The sequence below is a fragment of the Pseudonaja textilis genome, chromosome Z (genome assembly GCF_049901715.1).
Source record: "Pseudonaja textilis isolate UNSWEBS1 chromosome Z, rPseTex1.2, whole genome shotgun sequence".
In the NCBI taxonomy this organism is placed as follows: Eukaryota; Metazoa; Chordata; class Lepidosauria; order Squamata; family Elapidae; genus Pseudonaja; species Pseudonaja textilis.
Genome location: NC_142008.1, coordinates 4,464,779 through 4,485,556, shown reverse-complemented (window position 1 = coordinate 4,485,556; position 20,778 = coordinate 4,464,779). Strand labels below are relative to the sequence as shown.

The following is a 20,778-nucleotide window of genomic DNA, read 5'->3' as shown; positions in this document are numbered from 1 at the left end:
AGCAAAGGGGAAGTGAAAAGGACAGGGAAAGAGAAGCAAAGGGAAGGAAAGGAAGGAACGGAAGGAAGGGAAAGGAAGGGAAAGAGAAAGCAAAGGGGAAGTGAAAGGAAGGAAAGGGAAAGGAAAGGAAAGGGAAGGAAGGGAAGAAAGGAAAGGAAAGGGAAGGAACAGAAAGGAAGGGAAAGGGAAGGGAAAGGGAAAGCAAAGGGAAGGGAAAGGGAAGGGAATGGAAGGGAAGGGAAGGGAAAGGAAGGAAAGAGAAAGCAAAGGGGAAGGGGGAGGGGAAGGAAGGGAAAGGAGGGAAGGGAGGGAGAGGGAAAGGGACGAGAAAGGGAAGGGAAAGGGAAAGCAAAGGGGAAGGGGGAGGGAAGAGAAGGGGAAGGGAAAGGGAAAGGAAAGGAAGGGAAAGCAAGGGAAAGGTAAAGCAAAGGGGAAGCGAAAAGGACAGGGAAAGTGTAAGCAAAGGGAAGGGAAAGGGAAGGGAATGGAAGGGAAGGGAAAGAGAAAGCAAAGGGGAAGGGGAAGGGAAGGAAAGGAAGGAAAGGGAAAGGAAAGGGAAAGGCAAGGGAAGGGAAAGGGAAAAGGAAAGGGAAGGAAGAAAGGGAAAGGAAAGGAAGGAACAGAAAGGAAGGAAAGGAAGGAAAGGGAAAGCAAAGAGGAAACGAAAGGGACAGGGAAAGGAAAGGGAAGGGAAAGGGAAGGGAATGGAAGGAAGTGAAAGGAAGGAAAGAGAAAGCAAAGGGGAAGGGAAAAGGACAGGGAAAGCGTAAGCAAAGGAAGGGAAAGGAAAGGAAGGGAAGGGAAAAGGAAGTGAAAGGAAAGGGAAAGGAAAGGGAAAGGAAAGGAAAGGGCAGGGAAGGGAACAGAAAGGGAAAGGAAAAGGAAAGGACGGGAATGGAAAGGAAGGGAAAGAGAAAGCAAAGGGGAAGCGAAAAGGACAGGGAAAGCAAAAGCAAAGGGAAGGGAAAGGGAAGGGAAGGGAAAGGAATGGAAAGGGAAAGGAAAGGGAAAGGAAAGAGAAACAGAAAGGGACAGGGAAAGGGACAGGAAAGGGAAAGCAAAGGGAAGGGAAAAGGAAGGGAAGGGAAGGGAAAGGAAGGAAAGAGAAAGGGAGGGGAAGGGAAAGTGACAGGGAAAGGGAGGGAAGGGAAGGGGAAGGGGAAAGAAAAGGGGAGGGACAGGGAAAGGAAGGAAAGGGAGGGAGAGGGAAAGGGACAAGAAAGGAAAGGGAAAGCAAAGGGGAACGGGAAGGGAAGGGCAAAGCAAAGAGGAAAGGGACAGGGAAAGGGAAAGGGAAGGAAAGGGAATAGAAAGTGGAAGGGGAAGGGAAAGGGAATAGAAAGTGGAAGGGAAAGGAAGGGGAAAGGGAATAGAAAGTGGAAGGGAAGGGAAAGGGAATAGAAAGTGGAAGGGAAAGGAAGGGGAAAGGAAAGCAAAGGGGAAGGGAAAGGGAAAGGAAAAGGGAAAGCAAAGGGAAGAGGGGGAAGGGAAAGGGACGAGAAAGGGAAGGGAAAGGGAAAGCAAAGGGGAAGGGGAGGGGAGGGCAGGGAGGAAAAGGAAGGAAAGGGAAAGCAAAGGGAAGGGGAGGGGGAGGGGAGGGGAAAGGGGAGGAAGGGGAGGGAGAGGGAAAGGGACGAAAAGGGAAGGGAAAGGGAAAGCAAAGGGGAAGGGGAGGAAGAGAAGTGGAAGGAAAAGGAAAGGAAAAAGGAAAGGAAAGGAAAGGGAAGGAAAGGGAAGGGAAACGGAAAGCAAAAGGAAGGAAAGGGGGGAAGGGGGAGGAGGGAAAGGAAGGGGAAAGCAAAAGGGAAGGAAAGGGAAAGCTAAGGGGAAGGGGAAGGTGGAGGGAAAGGAAGGGGAAAGCAAAGGGGAAGGGAAAGGGACAGGGGAAGGAAGGGAAAGCAAAGTGGAAAGGACAGGGAAAGGGAAGGAAAGGGAAGGAAGGGGAGGGGAGGGGAAGGAAAAGGACAGGAAGGGGAAGGGAAAAGGACAGGAAGGAAGGGAAGGGGAAGGAAAAGGACAGGAAAGGAAGGGAAGGGAAGGAAGGAAGGAAAGCCAGGGAAGGGAAAGTGGGGGGAAAGGGAAGGGAAGGGGAAGGGAAAGCTCAGGGAAGGGAAAGTGAAAAGGAAAGGGAAGGGAAGGAAGGGAAAGCAAGGGAAGGGAAAGCGGAGGAAAGCAAAGGGGAAGGGGAAGGGGGAGGGAAAGGGAAGGGAAGGGAAGGGAAAGGAAGAGAAAGTGGAAGGGAAAGGAAAGGGAAGGGAAAGCAAAGGGGAGGGGGAGGGGAAGGAGGGAGAGGAAAGGGAAGGAAAGGGGAGGAGAGGAAAGCAAAGGGAAGGCGAAGGGAATGGAAAAGGAAGGGAAAGGAAATGGAAGGAAAAGGGGAAGGGAAGAGAAAGGAAAGCAAAGGACAGGAAAGGAAGGAAACAAAAGGGAAGGGACAGGAAAGGGGAAGGGAAGGAAAGGGAAAGAAAGCGAAAGAGAAGGGAACAAAGAACGAAAGGAGGGAGGGAGGAGAAAGGAAGGAAGAGAAGGGAAAGGGTCAGGGATAGGGGAAGGAAAGGAAGGGAAATGGAAAGCGAAGGGGAAAGGAACAGGGAAAGGGAAGGAAGAAGGAGGAAAGGGGAAGGAAGGGAAAGGACAGGGAAAGGGAATGAAAGTGGAAGGAAGGAAGGAAAGGAAAGGAACGGAAAGGAAGGGGAAAGCAAGGGAAAGGTAAAGCGAAAGGGGAAGAAAAGGACAGGAAAGTGTAAGCAAAGGGAAGGAAAGGGAAGGAACGGAAGGGAAGGGAAAGGGAAGGGAAAGGAAGTGAAAGGAAAGCAAAGGGGAAAGGAAAGGGGGAGGGGAAGAAAGGGAAAGCAAAAGAAGAGGGGAAAGAGGGAGGGAAAGGGACAGGAAAGGAAGTGAAAGGAAAGCAAAAGGGAAAGGAAAGGGGGAGGGAAAGGGAAAGCAAAACGGCTAGGGGAAAGAGGGAGGGAAAGGGACAGGGAAAGGAAGTGAAAGGGAAAGGAAAGGGGAAGGCAAAGGGAGAGGGAAAGGAAAAGAAAGAGGAAAAGAAAGGGGAAGGAAAGGGAAGGGAAAGCAAGGGGAAGGGGAAGGGGAGGGAAGGGAAGGGAAAGCAAAGGAAGGGGAAGGGGAAGGGAAAGCGAAGGGAAGGGGAGGGAGAGTGAAGGAAAGGGAAGGGAGAGAAAGGGAAAGGGAAGGAAAGGGAGAAAGGCAAAGCAAAGGGGAAGGGGAAGGAAAGGACAGGGAAAGGAAGGGAAGGGAAGGAAAGGAAGAGAAAGGGAAGGGAAGGAAGGGAAGGAGGGAGGGAGAGGGAAAGGGAAAGGGAAGGAAAGGAGAGAAAGGCAAAGCAAAGGGGAAAGGGAAGGGGAGGGAAAGGGACAGGGAAAGGAAAGGAAAGAGAAAGTGGAAGGGGAAGGAAAGGGAAGGAAAGGAAAGAGAAAGTGGAAGGGGAAGGGGAAGGAAAGGAAGGGAAAGGAAAGGAAGAGAAAGGGGAAGGGAAGGAAAGGGAAGGGAAGGGGAAAGCAAAGGGAAGGGGGGAGGGAAAGGGGGAGGGAAAGCGAAGGAAGGGGAGGGAGAGGGAAGGAAAGGAAGGGAGAGAAAGGGAAAGGAAGGGGAAGGAGAGAAAGGCAAAGCAAAGGGAAGGGAAGGGGAGGAAAGGGACAGGGAAAGGAAAGGGAAGGAAGGGGAAAGGGAAGAGAAAGTGGAAGGGGAAGGGAAGGGAAGGGAGAGGAGGGAGAGGGAAAAGGAAAGGAAAGGGAAAGGGAGAGAAAGGCAAAGCAAAGGGGAAGGGGAAGGGGGAGGAAAGGGAAAGGGAAGAGAAAGGGGAAGGGGAAGGGAAGGAAAGGAAGAGAAAGTGGAAGGGGAAGGAGGGAAAGGGAAGGGAAAGGGAAAGGAAGAGAAAGTGGAAGGGAAGGGAAAGGAAGGGAAGGGAAGGGAAGAAGGGAAAGCAAAGGGAAGGGGAGGGAAAGGGGGAGGGAAAGGAAGGGAAGAGAAAGGGGAAGGGGAAGGGAAGGGGAAAGCAAAGGGGAAGGGAAAGGGGAAGGAAAAGGGAAGGGAAGAGAAAGGGAAAGCAAAGGGACAGAGAAAGGGAAAGGGAAGGGAACAAAGAACGAAAGGAGGGAGGGGAGGGAGGGAAGGAGAAAGGAGGGAGGGAGGAGAAAGGAAGGGAAGAGGAAGGAAAGGGACAGCGATAGGGGAAGTGGAAAGCAAAGGGGAAAAGAAAGGGACAGGGAAAGGGAAGGGAAAGGAAAGGGAAGGGGAAAGCAAAGGGGAAAAGAAAGGGACAGGGAAAGCAAAGGGACAGGGAAAGGAAAGGGAAGGGAAAGGGGAAGGGAAGGGGAAGGGAAAGCAAAGGGACAGGGAAGGGACAGGAAAGGGGAAGGGGAAAGCAAAGGGGAAGGAACAGGGGAGGGGAAAGGGACAGGGAAAGGGAAAGGTAACGGGAGAGAAAGGGAAAGCAAAGGGGAAGGAAGGGAACAGGGAAAGGAAGGGAAGGGAAGGGAAAGGAAAGGGGAAGGGAAAGGGACAGGGAAAGGAACAGGAAGGAAGGGAAAGGGAAGGGAAGGGAAAGGAAAGGAAAAGGGGAAGGAAGAGGAAAGGGGAAGGGGAAGGAAAGGGACAGGGAAAGGGAATGAAAGTGAAAGGGAAGGGAATGAAGAAACGAAAGGAGGGAGGGAGGGAGAAAGGAGGGGAGGGAGGAGAAAGGAAGAGAAGAGAAGGGAAAGGGACGGGATAGGGGAAGGAAAGGGAAAGGAAGTGAAAGGGAAAGCAAAGGGGGAAGGGATAGGGGAGGGAAAGGGAAGGAAAGGAAAGGGGGAGGGAAAAGGGAAGGGAAAGGGAAGGAAAGGGAAGGGAAAGGGAATGAAAGTGAAAGGAAGGGAACAAGAACGAAAGGAGGGAGGGAGCGAGGGAGGGAAGGAGAAAAGAGGGAGGAGGAGAAAGGAAGAGAAGAGAAGGGAAGGGACAGGGATAGAGGAAGGGAAAGGAAGTGAAAAGGAAAGCAAAGGGAAAGGAAGGGGGAGGAAAGGGAAGGGAAAGGGGAGGAAAGGGAAGGGAAAGGGGGAGGGAAAGGGAAGGGAAAGGAAAGGGAAGGGAAGGAAACAGGAAAAGGGAAGGGAAAGCGAAGGAAGGAAAAGGGGCAAGGGGAAGTGAAGTGAAAAGGAAAGCAAAGGGGGAAGGGAAAGGCACAGGAAAGGCACAGGGAAAGGGAAGGGGAAAGCAAAGGGGACGGAAAGGGGAGGAAAGGGAGGGAAGGGAAGGAAGGAAAGGGGAAAGGGGAGGAAGGGAAGAGAAGGGAAGGAAAGGAAAGGAAAGGAAAGGAAAGGAAAGGAAAGGAAAGGAAAGGAAAGGAAAGGAAAGGAAAGGAAAAAGGAAAGGAAAGGAGCAGCTTCTGTTCTAAAAATCACTAATTCATTTTTTTCATTTCAGCAAAAAAGTACATGAGGTGTTTCCAACGTCTAAACAAGGAGACCTGTTGTAGCCTCGAGCAAATGAACTATTAAGAAATTTAAGAATTGGCACACTCTGCTTGTCAAGTATATATATCAATTTAAATATTTCAACATTTTTGTAAAAGGCCTTTCAGATCCGAAGCAGTGCCATGCAGAAAGTTGCACCTAAAATGAAATTGCTGCACCAGGTTGTATAAGTTATTAATTTAAAAATACTCTTCTTAGAAGCAGGAATACAAGCCTTGCACCCTTTTCTCATATAGGTAGTCCTCGAGTTACAACCACAACTAAGCCCCAAATTTATATTGCTACATGAAATATTTACATGAGTTTTGCCCCATAGTTCTTATGTGAATCACTGCAGTTAAATTAGAAACATGATGATTAAGTCGCTTCCCCATTGAATGTGCTTATCAAGAGGTCACAAACACTGATTTCAGGACCCCAGGACTTTGCAACTGTCATAAATATGAACTAGTTGACAAGCATCTGAATTTTGGTCATGTGACCATGGGGATACTGCAACCGTCATAAATGTGAAAAATGGTCCTACGGCACTTTTTCAGAGCTGCTGTAACTTTGAACGGTCACTAAATGTACTCTTGTAAATTGAGGACTACCTGTGCTTTCTAACTTCACACCCAACTATTATTTGATGTCACCCAGTGTCTCATGTGTCTGCAGAGATAACAACCTTGGTTTTATATTAACATCTTCCAGTTATACAAGCATATTTCTATTCGTTCCTCCTGGCGCGCATAAAAGCCTTGCAAATTTAAATGTAAAACACTGCCAGTGTGTCTGAAGACAACATTCATCTTGAGATTTCTGCTTGCTAATTATAAACACGTCCTTGTTGTGAAGACTCAAGAAGCACCAAGATTTTGAGTCAGGGAAGGTCATGCTGGTTCTTACAGAAATTTTGAGCCTGGCAAAGGATTAAGTTTCAAGGCTTTCGAGAGACCTGAAAACATATTATTGAGGACAATTCCTTCCAAGGGAAGAGAAATAGGATTTTTTTTTCGATTCCTCTGGAGTTTTTGACACTGGACATTGTAAAACTAAGGGATTTTGTTTTTCTTGAGCTTGTCTATCCGCCTTATTCTAGACCATTTTTTTTCTCAAACTTGGAAACTTTAGGATGCACAGATTTCAACTCGCAGAATTCCCTAGCCAGCCTTAAAGTCAGCACATCTTAAAATTGCAAAATGTGATAAAAACTGGTTTACTGTGTTGTAGGAACCTAGTCATTATGGTCAGTAATCAATGGTTTGCAGACTGTGCTGTGCAAGCCAGATCAAGACTGAGCAAAGCTTGTTACATCTTATCCCAGAAAGTAAAATTAATTGTGGGTGTCCAGTTTGTCACAACTAAAACATTTGTCTGAATCTCTGTACTAAATCAGCATTTCTCAACTTAGCAACTTTAAAATGGGTGTTCTTTAACTTCCACAAATTCTGGGAGTTGAAATCCATACATCCTAAATTTCTAAGGTTGAGAAATACTGCTCTAAACCATCTACGTTTTCGACAAGTGAGCTTGCTGAATAAGTCTTTCAGCCCTAAATTGGCAAATCTTGAAACCCAGTAAGATGTTTGACTATTTGAGCAGAAAAAGAACAGATGTGGTGGCAGTCACCCAGATATCCTAGCACAGGTGTCCTAACATTGTCCTGAATGTATTAGCAAAACAGGATTGCCAGATATGAGGATTCCTGAATGATAACACAAATCCCATTTATGCAGTCTCAAAATAGAATTGAACTGAATCACAATCCTCCTTGTGGCTTACACAGGAATAACTTCATTCACACTGAAGTCTGGACTTAACCACAAAGCCTATTGGCTTCAATGCCTAATTGTCACAGGAAGGGGAGAGCTTGTAACTGGAAGCATAAAGGAGACAGATCAGAAGTCTTTTTCTCATTGCCATATATACCTCTCCTTTTTAATTGTTCTCTAGCGAGCTGTTCAAAAAGCAACTTACACTTTTCACCTTCTTGTTTTTCATACAGGATAAGTAAGAGACTGTTTTATTTACTGAACATTAATTCCTTTACTTAAAATATTTATCTGGCTGTAACTAATTCAACCAAGTTAATTCTGGGCAACCTGCAACAAAAAATATTCAAGAAAGCTAACAAAAAGCATATAAGCTAGCAAACTGAAAGCTTGCAAACAATGAGGAAATAATAAAACAATAAAAGAGTCAAACAGCAGTAACACTGTTATCTCATCTAACGTTTTAATAATAATAAAAACACTAAGGGACCCACTAAAATTCCAACCAATCCCTGCCTCAAGAAGAATTATTACCATCACTCCCCAAATCATAGTGATTTACAGACCCTAAATTAAGTGTGAAAGAACATGGGTGGAATTTTTGTACCAAGAGCTCGTCCATGCTGGTCTGGCATTTCTCAAGGTTGATCCGCTTAATTGCCACTTTTTCCTTCTTTGGGGTACAATAAGCTGCTTGGACCACAGCTGTTGCTCCACTCCCTGAAAAAGAACCACAAATACAAAATTAGGAAGGCAGATTTGCTCAAAGAAGGAGGAATTAGGCCAGGGGTCCCCAAACTTGGCAACTTTAAGCCTTGCGGACTTCAACTCCCAGAATTCCTGAGCCAGCTTGGCTGGCTGAGGAATTCTGGGAGTTGAAGTCCACAAGCCTTAAAGTTGCCAAGTTTGGAGGCCTCTGAGTTAGACAATGCTAGCAACAACTACATCTAGTCCTCAACTTACAGCCATTTATTTAGTGACTGTTCGAAGATATATCAATGCTGGGGGGGGGAAGTCAGGTTCTCGTGCTTATGACCAGTCCTCACGCTTATGACCATCACATTATTCCCTGTGATCATATGATCACAATTCAGGCACTTGGCAGCTAACTCTCATTTATAACTGGTTGCAGCTTCCTGTGGTCATGCAATTGTGATATTTGTTACTTAAATTTAGTAGCTGGAGCAATGGAGTTGTACAGTGAGCCAGAACAAATAGTTACAGTTGATTGATGGGAGAGGGCTGGCTCCTGTGTGAGGCAATCTGCGCTGTGATTGGTTGCCGTGGGTGCGGGGTGGGTGTTACCCTTTTTCCCGCCTTTTTTCTTCTGCGGGCTCTGTGATTTACCTCACGATGCTCCTGTTGGCCTGACTATCTTGTTCGCTGCATATATAGATGTAAAATATATTTATTTATATAAAACTACAAGTTTGTGTCAGTGTCTCTGACTTCATTTGGACAGCTGCTGCGCCATTTCCAGCAAAAAAAAAAAAAAACCCACACATTGGAAAAATGGGTTCACACTTGTGACCACAGAGTTTGTTTTAATAGTTATAGATAATGACTGGTATGGTTTATTCAATTCCACTCCCAATTTTTCATAAGTGAATGACTGCCTATACCTATTAGTTATTCAAACACAGTCCTTAACCAAAATGTTCCAGCTTAACAACATCTATAAACACTGACCACAACTTTCAATTACATACTAAATTAACATACTAAAGATTCTTTCCCCAGGATATTTTTCAAGCAAAACAACTGTTCCCATAAAGGGACTCTCAAATGCCCTTTTGCCTTTTATACCCAGAGGGAAAATGTTAAACAAGAACAACTTTGTTTACAAAATTGTCCTTGGTGCACCTAACCAAAACAATGTAAAGCTAATAAACAAACTTTAAAAAAAAACAGAAACAGCTAAAGGGAAAGCAGTATCAAGAAAGGCAAAAACTTAGTTGAGAGAACACCCTCAACAAAGCAGATCAGCACAATACAATAGATCAAAGGGCATTCATTCCTGTTTCGGATAAAACATCATCACACCAGTTTTTCTCAACCAGATGGTCAAATTGCATGGCTCTATTTTTATTTTTTTTATTTGTCAATCGCTTACAAGATAATAGGTATAAGGATAAACATAGATATGAATACAGGGACACAGATAAGAAAAATAAAAGAAACAATAGGACAGGGACGGTAGGCACATTGGTGCGCTTATGCACGCCCCCTACAGACATCTTAGGAAAGGGGTGAGGTCAAGAGTAGAAAGTCTAAGGTTGAAGTTTTTGGGGTTTGGGGAAGAAATCAGAGTCAGGTAGAGTGTACTCTGAAATTGATTTGAATGTTACAAAGTAGGAAAAGCATCCATCCATCTATCTATCTATCTATCTATCTATCTATCTATCTATCTATCTATCTATCTATCTATCTATCCATCCATCCATCCATCCATCCATCCATCCATCCATCATTAAAACTCTCATTGTCTTTAACTGTTTGTCTGTCTGTACCTTCATGTTAAGTCAAATGGCTCACTATACTGCAACAATTTTTGGCCCCTAGAAACCACTAACTTAAACAATGCATAAAAAATCCAGACTTCAGATACCTGGATCATACTATCATATGTGGCGGGCGTGTATGGAAGCCAAAAGATACTGGACTAAAATTCATACATGGCTGGAAAAAAATGACAAAACTGCATATAGACTTGAAACCAGAAATACTTTTATTGGGTATCTTAACTGAAGGTTATAGGAAAGAATTGATATACTTGATTATAAATGTTTTGACAGCAGCTAGAATTGTATTTGCCAAAAATTGGAAAAGTGATAAAATTCCAATAGAAGAGAAGGTGATTAAGAAAATAATGGAATGTGCAGAAATGAGTAAACTGACATTAGCAATTAGAGAGAAAGAAGACAAAGGGTATTATAAAATTTGGGATTTATTTTATGAATGGCCAGATAAGAAAATAGGGAAATAAAATATAATACAATATAAATATAATATAGTAAAGATAAGACAATGTAATATGTTATAATTGATTGCAATGAAATGAATGATGATATTATGAACCGGGATATGTAAAAATTGAGATTTTCTCAAAAAGGATGATAGTAATTTACAATTAAAGTCTAATAAGGAGTTAATAATATAATATGTATAGTTGACTTATATAATATGAATTTTAATAATGCATTTAGAAGGGACAGACTGTTGATATTGTCCACAAGAGATATGTACCAACCAGCACACTGTACAACGGAAAGATGGTTTTATGTTTTGTGTTTGTTGCTAAAAAATAAAAAAATTGGGGGAGAAATCCGGACTTCTCTGGAATTGAAATTCCCCCAATGTTCAATGCAGTTTTATTTACAAAGTTGTAGCCATTGCGGCATCCCACAGTCACGTGCTCATGATTTCCAACGCAAGATTCAGCTTTCCACAAGCAAAATCAATGGGGAAGCTGGCAAGAAATCGAATGTCGGTCCCACTCCCGCTGCATTTTTGCCTATCCAAAGTCATTCTGTTTCTCTCCTCAAGGAAATGTTGACATTATTGAAGTTCTTTTGCCATTACAATTATTTTTCTATTTACAATATATACTCTTTCTAGATTAAGCATATCCAGCCCTGCCTTCCTTCCTCCCACTACCCTTCCTACCTCCTTTCTTCCCCCTTTTCTCCTTCTTTGCTTCCCCCTTCCTTCTCTCATCCTCCCTTCCCTTCTCTTCCCTCATCCTTCCCTTTCTTCATCCTTCCTTTCCTTTCCCTCCTTTCCCTTTCTTCATCCTTCCCTTCCCTCCTCCCCTCTTCAACATATTTTTGTCCTGGCCAGCCCTTCAATTAAATTTGCAAAAGAAAGAGAATTTTAAAAGGCAGGCTTCTCTTGTAAATACTTTGCTAAAAATACTTTGCACTGTCGTAGACAAATGAACGGGGCCCTTTGGCTCACATACTCCACCCCCCCTTCCCCCAAAATACACCCATGCTTCTTCCAAGCTCAAGGAAAGCAGGCAGGCAGACGCAGAAGAAAAATGTAAATACAGACATCACTATAATTTCTTAAGTGGCTGTGTTGTTCCAGAATTGTTCAGGAACACAAAGAACAAATGGAGAATAGAAGCAAAAACAGAGAAAAGAAGAAGTTGCAGCACATATTCAAATACAGGTAGTCCTCCACTTACAGCCATTCGTTTTAGTGACCGTTTGAAGTCACAATGGCACTGTATGCCATTATGGACGTTTTTCACACTTATGACCTTTACAGCATCCCAATGGTCACATGATCAAAATTCAGATGTTTGGCAACTGACTCATGACCGCTGCAATGGGGCAAAATTAACTAAAATATCTCACTTAGCAACGAAATATTTTGGGCTCAATTCTGGTTGTAAACCGAGGACTACCTATATTCATATTATTACTTGCCAGTTTATTGCCCTTAAACAACAACAAAAACTACAACAATTCAAAGGTTGATAACGAACTTTTCAAAGAGAATCAATTGCCTTAAATAAGAGGTAGACATCTCCTTCCAAAAATACAGGTATTTTTGCAAACTAAAAGAAACTCTATTAACATAATCCCTAAATTGTTCTTGCAGTTAAGAGACAGGGAGACAAATTGATTTGAAAGGATGAATCACCTATTCGGAGGCACCCAAAGGACCAACCCAACAGATTAAACAATATTATTTAGATAGACATTTATTAGAAAGCTCTTGACAGATTTACTGCTACTGCTGCTGTGATTATTGGAGCTGGCTTGTATGACCTAAACTGCTTTACTGATGTTATCTTTCTGGCTATGGTGAGCTAGCCTGAATGTCCAGAGAAAGGATTCAAACATGTGGAAGAACCAACAAGCTTAGCATCTTGACTGGCATCCAATCCCATTTTTACTGACAAGAGAAGCCTCCCACTTCAGGGCAAACATTCAATTCACAAGAAAACCACATTCCAAACTACTTGAGATGCTTCCTCCATGAAATATCGATCAATCAGAACTCAGCTGAAAGGGACCTTGAAGGTCTTCTAGTCTAGCCCCAAGCTTCAGTAGGAAACTTTACAATCTGAGACAAAAACTAAGAAAGTCCAACTGCCTTTTGGAAAAAGAACCTTTGGAGCAACCATGACTTCAATGACTAAGAATCATCATAGACACATTTTGATTGGGGCCAACTCAATACAGGTAACACTACAGGGCAGTCTTTCCCTTACAAAAGTTCATTTAGTGACCATTCAAAGTTACAACAGCACTGAAAAAAGTGACCTATGACCATTTTTCACACAAGCCTTGGGTCAAAATTTGGATGCTTGGCAACTGGTTCACATTTGTGATGGTTGCAGTGTCCCTGAGATATATGATCCCCTTTTGTGACCTTCCCACAAGCAAAGTCAATGGGGAAGCCAGATTCACTTAACAATCAGGGTAGTAACTTAACAACTATAATGATCCACTTAACAACTGTAGCAAGGAAGGTTGTAAAACAGGGAAAAACTCACTTAACAAATGTTTCTCGCAGCAATATAAATTTTGGGCTCAATTGTGGTCGTTATGTCCAGAACTACCTGTCTTTACTATCTTTTCCATGGGATTGAAGGCATGGAAGAAAATTAAGGGTAAACGAGATCGACAGTCCATTTAAACCAGCAGCTGCCCGGAGAAGTGGAGGGACTTGCACATTTCAAGCCCACAGAAGCTCAGGCATCATTTGTCACTTTGGGCTAATCCCAGCTCATGACATGGACAAAACTGCCATCTTTGGAAACGGAATTAATCAGATATCGTGCTGAGTAATAGTTTCCACACACACACACACACACACACACACCTCTATTGTGCTGTGGATAATGCAAGGACATTCACAAGGGGGTTTCCTTCTTCCTTTTTTTTTCGACGTTCAGCAACTCTTTGACAAGATAGCAGTCTTCCAATATTTGAGGAGCTGCCACAAGAGAAGAGGGAGTCAAGCTATTCTCCAAAGCACCTGAAGGCAGGACAGTTGACCAATGGAACAGCTTGCCTCTAGAAGTTGTGAATGCTCCAACACTTTTTAAGAAGAGATTGGACAGCCATTTGTTTAAGATGATGCTTGAGAAGGAGATTGTCCTAGAACAGGGGTCTCCAACCTTGGTTCCTTCATGACTTGTGGACTTCAACTCCCAGAATTCCTGAGACAGCAAAGCTGTCTCAGGAATTCTGGGAGTTGAAGTCCACAAGTCATGAAGGGACCACAGTTGCTCACCTCTGCTCTATGACATCTGATTCAAAGAATGTAATCCTACCTGCCCTGCCCCCACCCACCCCTTTCACTGCCATCTTCCCAAGGCCAGACCCACCCGTCCTCTTGAATCTCTCTTCGGAGGGCTGAGCTTCTTGCTCTCCTTCTTGCCCTTCTCTGAACCTGTTCCAATTATCTGGAATCCAGAAATAGAGCCCAGGTGAATCAAAAGCAGCACCCGATATAGTCCTCGACTTATGACCACTCGCTTAATGTGCCGTTTAAAATTACTGCAGACCTCCCCAAGGATTACTTATAACCCAGTTCTGAAGATCTGAGGGTTTCCCCCCGGTCACGTCGCCCACATTTACAACCAGCTGTATTTTAAGACATGTCAATATTCAAGTACCAACAGTTGCCTAACAAGGTGTCAAAAACTTGAAGACCAAAACAAAAAAGGGATAAAAGTACAGGTAGTCCTTGACTTACAAAAGTTTGTTTAGAGACTGTTCGAAGTTACAATGGCACTGAAAAAAGTAACTTATTACCATTTTTCGGCCTTATAACTGTTGCAGCATTCCCGGGGTCATGTGATTTACATTCGGATGCCTGACAACTGGTTCATATTTATGATGGCGCCACGGATCATGTGACCTGCTTTTGCGACCTTCTGACAGCCGGCTGTTTTATAACGGTTCAAAGTTACAGCGCCACTGAAAAATATGACTTATGGCTGTTTTTCACAGTTACGACCTTTGCAGCATTTGATTATGAGGCTTGGCAAATGTCTCACTTTTATGACAGTTGCAGTGTGATCCCCTTTTGCGACCTTCTGACAAGCAAAGTCAATGGGGAAAACCAGATTCACTTAACAACCAGATTACTAATTTAACAACGGTAGATATTCACTTAACGAATGTGGCAAGAAAACTCATAAAATGGGACAAAACTCATTTAATGAACTTTTCACTAAGAAAACATAAATTCTGGTCTCAATTGTGACCGTAGGTTCAGGACCATCTGTATACCCACTTACCGTTCTTTTAGTTTAGTTTAGTTTTGTTTCACTTTATTGTCGTTGCACCTCGTACAACGAAATCAAACACCACCTTCAGGGCACATCATGACCATGAAAATAAAGACAAACACACACCCTTCACCCTCCACACATTGAACCGAAAACCCCTGATATTGCATTAATATTGCACTATACGGTAGAATTCAACAGAGTTACTTGCCCTGGGATAGAAGCTGTTTTTCAGCCTATTTGTCCTTGTTTTTATTATTCTGTACCGCCTGCCAGATGGTTATAGTTAAAAAAAAAAAGGGTTCCCAGGATGGGATAGATCTTTTGAGAATGTTTTGAACTTTCTTAAGGCAGCAGGAGCTATAAAGCTCTTCCAAAGAGGGGAGAGGGCAACCAATGATCTTCTGGTCTTTTAATAGGAAACTTGTACTTGTTTCATTGACAATGCGTGCCTCAAAGGACTCTCTCCCCTTCTCTGTCTCTCTTTCTCCATCCTTCTCTTTCCCTGTCTTTTTTTTTCTCTCCCTTTTCCCCCCCAACCTCCTCGTTTTATATCCTCCCCTCTCTCCCCCTGCCTTCCTCCTCCTTTTCTCTTCCATACAGTTTGGGCTGTTTCGCAACTCCAGCTCAAACCTGTGCCACACAGCCACAGCTTCAGTCCGATTCCTCCGCCTTTTCTTTTTTTTTTTTAACCTTTCTTACAGTACTTTTCAACCCGTTGTACGTGTACCACCTGCCAGGTGCCAAACTTCCACCAGTGGTACACATATGAAAGCACTGCTTTAGAGCTTTCTCCTCCCCTTTCGGAAAATCTGCACGATCTGCCACCTTCCCAGTTTTCCAGGGTGTCTCTCACCAATGACACATAAGGTTTCAACCAGACTTTCAGCTAATTCTTGGATGGGATTGAGCAGTTCTTGAGAGATTTCAGCCAATTCAAAGTAAGGGAGTTTTCCGGGATTGTGCTTTTATAGATGCAACTGCAGTTTCTTTTTTTTTTTTTATAGCCTCCTCTATTTCCTGGTACAAACACAACGCTTTGTTTTATTGCCAAAGGATAGACTATTAATACACAACTTTCACTGCCTACTTCTGTATCCTGTTGCGAGATTGAAAGCGGAGTGAAGAGCAAAATAATGAACCTGTTTTCAATTGCACCTCTTTCTTGAAGGGGTAGGAGAGAGATGGGATTGCAAAGAAACAGACAAAACTATGGTTTGTTAAAATAGGATGGAAGGGCATAAATATAGGCAATATAAGCAATGTTCTTGACCTTTAGCCTGTCTTCCTACGAACTGCATGTGCTCTTCTCGAGGATTTTAGCCACATCCTGGCTGTTCAAAAGCATTTGGGAATTGATGGGGAAGGATAAAGAGGAAAGAAAAGAAAAATTTCAATAAGCAGATGGGCTAAACTGCTGAAACAGAGGTGGTAGGGTCGATGGGGAAAGAACAATCTTTGCATTTCATTCGCTGCCACATTTTGAAAAGAAATATGAAACATATGAAAGCAAGGAAAGACAGTCAGATTTTTGTTTTCCGTGAGACTGCCAACAACCATCACTCCATTACTAGTTCTTGGAAGGACCATAAGACCAGACCTAGCTCTAATTTTCAAAGAACCGAAAGGAGAAAAATTAGAACCAGACTGCTCATATTGTGCAGGAGGAGGTTTGAGTTGATCTGTGGAAGAGGAGAAAGGATAACTAAGACACAGATGAACGCATCTTAAAGGAAGTTTGTCTCCTGGAACCAAAGTAGACATGTTGCAGGACCAAGGGGTTCACTATTGTTTGAAGAAGTGGGAGGACGTGACTTAAACTTGGGTTCAACCATTACAGGCAGTGCTGAATATTTCTGTTGCTACAGTTGTTAAGTGAATCTCACTTCCCCCATTGATTCTGCTTATCAGGAGGTCACCAAAGGGAATCATGTGACCCTCGAGGCACTGCAAGGGACATAAATATCGATTACCAAATATCCGAATTTGATCATGTGATCCTGGGGATGCTGCAATGGTCTCAAGTGTGAAAAATGGTTGTAAGTCATTTTTTTCAGTGCTGCTGTAGCTATAATCACCAAATGAACGTTGTAAGTCAAGGACTACATGTAGTCAATTTTTCTTTTTAATCTTCTTCAACCATGCTGTCGTCCAGGCATATGAGCTTGAATTCCCAGGATTCCTTGCCAGACTGGCTATTGCTGAGAATTCTGGGAAATGGCTAGTATACCTGGAGCAAGGCTGCTCCTCTTTAAGAAAACGCATGGACTTCAATACCCAGAATTCTTTGGGAGTCGAGGATGGCTGGGGATTTCTGGGAGCTAAAGTCCGCACATTTTCAAGTTGCCACAGTAATGAAATAACGATCTGGAGAAACTCAAAGACTCTAAATGCCAGGATTAAATCATTCTCTTCCCCCAGCACTGATTTCCCCCAACACCACCATTCTCTTTCTACAGAAGGGTCAAGACCTATAAAAGCGGAGTGTGGAAGAAGCCAAGAGAGGAAAATGAGGCAACCTTTGAAAGTTGACCTATGTGCGTTCCTCAATGAAAAAAAAATGTGTCACATCATGCAGTAGACTTCAATTGTGGTAACTTAATTTCATGGATTTCGTCTTTCCAGTGTCCACCAGCCCCCTAGACTGGTTGTAGCTACTCTTCCCTGGTACACAGAGTCTGTGGCCACAATGGAGCCTAAAATTTATGCTGATAAGTGAGACAGTTGCGAAATGAATTTTGCTCCATTTTACAACCTTCCTTGCCACAAAAAGAATCGCTGCAGATGTTAAATGTAGTAACGCAGCGATTACTTGAATCTGGCTTCCCATTGACTTCGCTTGTCAGAAGGTCGCTATCACCCCGAGACTCTGCAAGCATCATAAATACAAATCAGTTGCCAAGAGCCTGAATTTTAATCTCGTGACCGTGGGGATGCTACAACGGTCGTAAGTGTGGAAAAACGGTCCTAAGTCACTTTTTTCAGTGCTGTTATTACTTCTGTCACTAAATGAACTGTTGTAAGTTAAGGACTACCTGTATTGTCCAAATTCATGAGGAAGATCACCTCCAACAGAAGAAACGGAAGCTTTTCAGGCAGCACTTATACTGTCAGTCAGTCAGGAGAATGAGAACTGATACCCAGTTTTTTTTCCTAGTCAGGCATAATCATGCTGAGTAAGTTTATCCGCAAAATGTATGGGATTTTGTCAAGTCTCGATGGTCCCAGTGGATCTCTTAAAAGACAGATCTACCCAAAATCTTGATTTAGATTTGCCTACAACGACGCATGGGTATCATCACCACATACCTAAACTGCGAAGGGGTGGATGGAAAAGTGTAGGTTGCAGACAGTTTGCAGGAAGGCCGACACACACCCCTTCCAAATCGCAACTGCGCCTTGTGCAGAAGTTCACATCCTACTGAGCCCAAAATTTCTGTTGTTAAGTGAGACATTTGTTAAGTGTCGTTTGCCCCATTTCATGACCTTTCTTGCCACAGTTATTACGTGAATCACTGCAGTTGATAAGTTAGTGACAGGGTTAAGTGAATCTGGCTTCCCCATTGACTTTGCTTGTCAGAAAGTCACAAAAGGGGATCACACTGCAACTGTCATAAAAGTGAGACATTTGCCAAGCCTCATAATCAAATGCTGCAAATGCTGGTAACTGTGAAAAACAGCCATAAGTCACATTTTTTAGTGGCACTCTAACTTTGAACCATCACTAAACGACCGGCTGTTGTAAGTTGATAACTACCTACATCTTTGAGGAAGTATTAAAGGAATACCTATGCAGGTGTCACCGAATGACAGACACATAGGTTCCTTGATATGCAGTGATGTAGAAATCTAATCCAGGCTTAGCCCGATAGTACCAAGATATGCTTGTGTTCTCAAATCAGGTTAATCCAAGGCTTGCTGGATAAACCATCATGGTGGGTTTATACTTGTTAAACCAAGTTATATCAGTAGATTGCCCAGCTAGATAAAGCATAGAAGCACAAGAATGCAAAGCTTATAAACAGCGTTCCTGTGTTGAATTTTTCTTATACTTTTTCCCTCTCAGATCCATCAAAAAGTCACAGTGTTTGCGTTCTCCGAAGGTGGGGAACAAAGAACACAGGCTTTGCATTCATCCTAGACAAAATTCAACTTAAGAAACAGATTAGATGTGGTTCAGAAAGGGCAATGGCTCCCTTGCTGAAAGTAGCAAAGTTCGACCCATAACGGATCCATTTGCTTTGGTGGCAAGACCAAGCCTCAGTAAAGGTACAGATAAGAGTTTTCATAAACACTGAGAAATTGTGAATAGTAACAAATTATTTAATTCCCATAGTGTTGATCTGTAGATCAAATCATAATGGTCTGATTCACAAATCGTACTAACCTACAATGGGCAAGTTCACATGCTACGCTAAACTAAGGATAGCAGGCATGTAATGAAGGGTATAAGAAACTAGCAAATTCCTATCTTAGATTCTTAGATTTGATTGCAGGAGCAGAACATAGCAACCACAATGGGAAAGGCCAGAATTTAGACAATGCCCTGACAAGTTGGTTTGATTTCGGCTCAGTATGATGTACAATCATACTTTATTATAAATTAAGGTTTCAGGTAAGATATGTAATATTTCTCACACTTGGCAAGTTGAAAATGTGTGGATTTTAACTCCCAGAATCCTCCTGGCTGGGAAATTCTGGGAGTTGACGTCCATACATCTTCATGTTGCCAAAATTGAAAAGCACTAATTTAAAATTAAAACGTGAATTTTATCATAATCTATTAACAAACTAATGTTCAAATAGCAACATCAGTTGCAAAGGATCCATCCAGATGGGCTTATTCAACTTCCTTCTTGAATGAACCAAAACAAGATGAGTTTGAACATACTAAGCCAAGAAAAATGGGCTATAAAACAGATTAGCATGATGAACAACCCAAATATCTGAAGTAATTTTAGGAGCCTCAGTTTCCTCTTAAGAAGGATGAACAAGCACCCACTTTCCTACAGTCCCTGAAGAGTTGGAAACAAACCTCTCTAAGGCTGCCATATCTTCCATGTCATTTCTTCATGATCTTCAAGACATTCCTGGGAACTGAAATATAGCCACAACCAAAATGCCCAGTGTCCACGCTAGCCAAAACATTAAAAAGTACAAATTCTTTCTTATACATAGTATTTCTAAAATTGTAGCTGGAAAAAGTTTGAGGACAATGAATCTGCAAGCAAAATTAGAGCCTCAAAGTGTTCAAACCACAAGTATTCAAAAAAAAAAATTCATCCCCCAAGTATTAACTGGGGAAGGGGGTGAGAGAGAGAGAAACTTCAAGCTGAGTTATTCTAGAAATGCAAGGCACTTCCTTTAGTCCTAATGAATACTCAAGCTAACATCAATGGTCATAATTTATAGGAACCCCAGCACCCAAGGAAACACAACACACTCATCATCGTAACTATCAGTGCTTGCCTCAGGAATGGAATTAAAGGCTATGTGCACTTAAAATAAAAAGAACGAGCTGGAGTTGGTGTGCCTTTTAGTTTAAGACCAGACACACATATCTCAAAACACAAGCAACGTATCCTTTGCCAAACCTCTCGGAGGCAGTTTTTTAATTCTTGCATAGCACTTAAAAGGGAAGGGCAAGAGGCTGATTAAAAGCAGCATTTACAAGGACGGTGGATCATTTCTTCACTTCAAAGACGAGGGTTTCTCCTGCTCCCTCCTAAAACTTCAGAACAGAAGCTGTGCCCGGAAGGATGGGACCGGGGACCCATCTAAGCTCGCAGCCTGTACCCCTGGTGGCCAACCAAAGGAAGCTCCGCCGTCTCCCAGCAGATGGCCTTCAGACAGGGGGAAAAGGAAGAATTAACAACATAAGCAGTACCCTGCTGGATTGGGCCGATGGTCCATTTAGTCCAATGTCTGTCCCAAAAGTGCTCTTTTTTTTTCAAGAGGCAAGTGGACTTCCTTTCTTTTTCCTTGAAGAGGCTTCACTTCTCATCCAAGAGGCTTCTTCAGTTCAGTTCTATCTTCGGGAAAAGCACCTTTGGGAAAACCATGGCCTGGATGACAGAGAATCTCCACGGAGCCCATCCACTGCCCACGGGAGCCCACCAGACCGACTTCAGCCCCTCCTGCCCTCAAGGCTAACATCCCCATACCCCCCCCCCCCTCTGCAAGGACAAAAGCAACCGGGAACAGGAGAAACTTCCTAACCTTGAGAACGAGTAACCAACGGAAGGGCTTTTCCCCTCAAGAAGTTGTGGGGTTCTCCACTACACTGGGGTTT

General features: G+C 43.3%; 1 protein-coding gene across 1 annotated transcript in view; it reads right to left on the bottom strand.

Moving 5' to 3' along the window:
• Positions 1–20,778, bottom strand: part of OXSR1 (oxidative stress responsive kinase 1) — a 92,254-nt gene that overhangs the window by 70,583 nt on the left and 893 nt on the right. Inside the window, exon 2 of the mRNA XM_087917549.1 lies at positions 7,839–7,951. Within this exon, the coding sequence (XP_087773675.1) occupies positions 7,839–7,951 (113 nt within the window). The remainder of the gene's footprint in view (positions 1–7,838; positions 7,952–20,778) is intronic.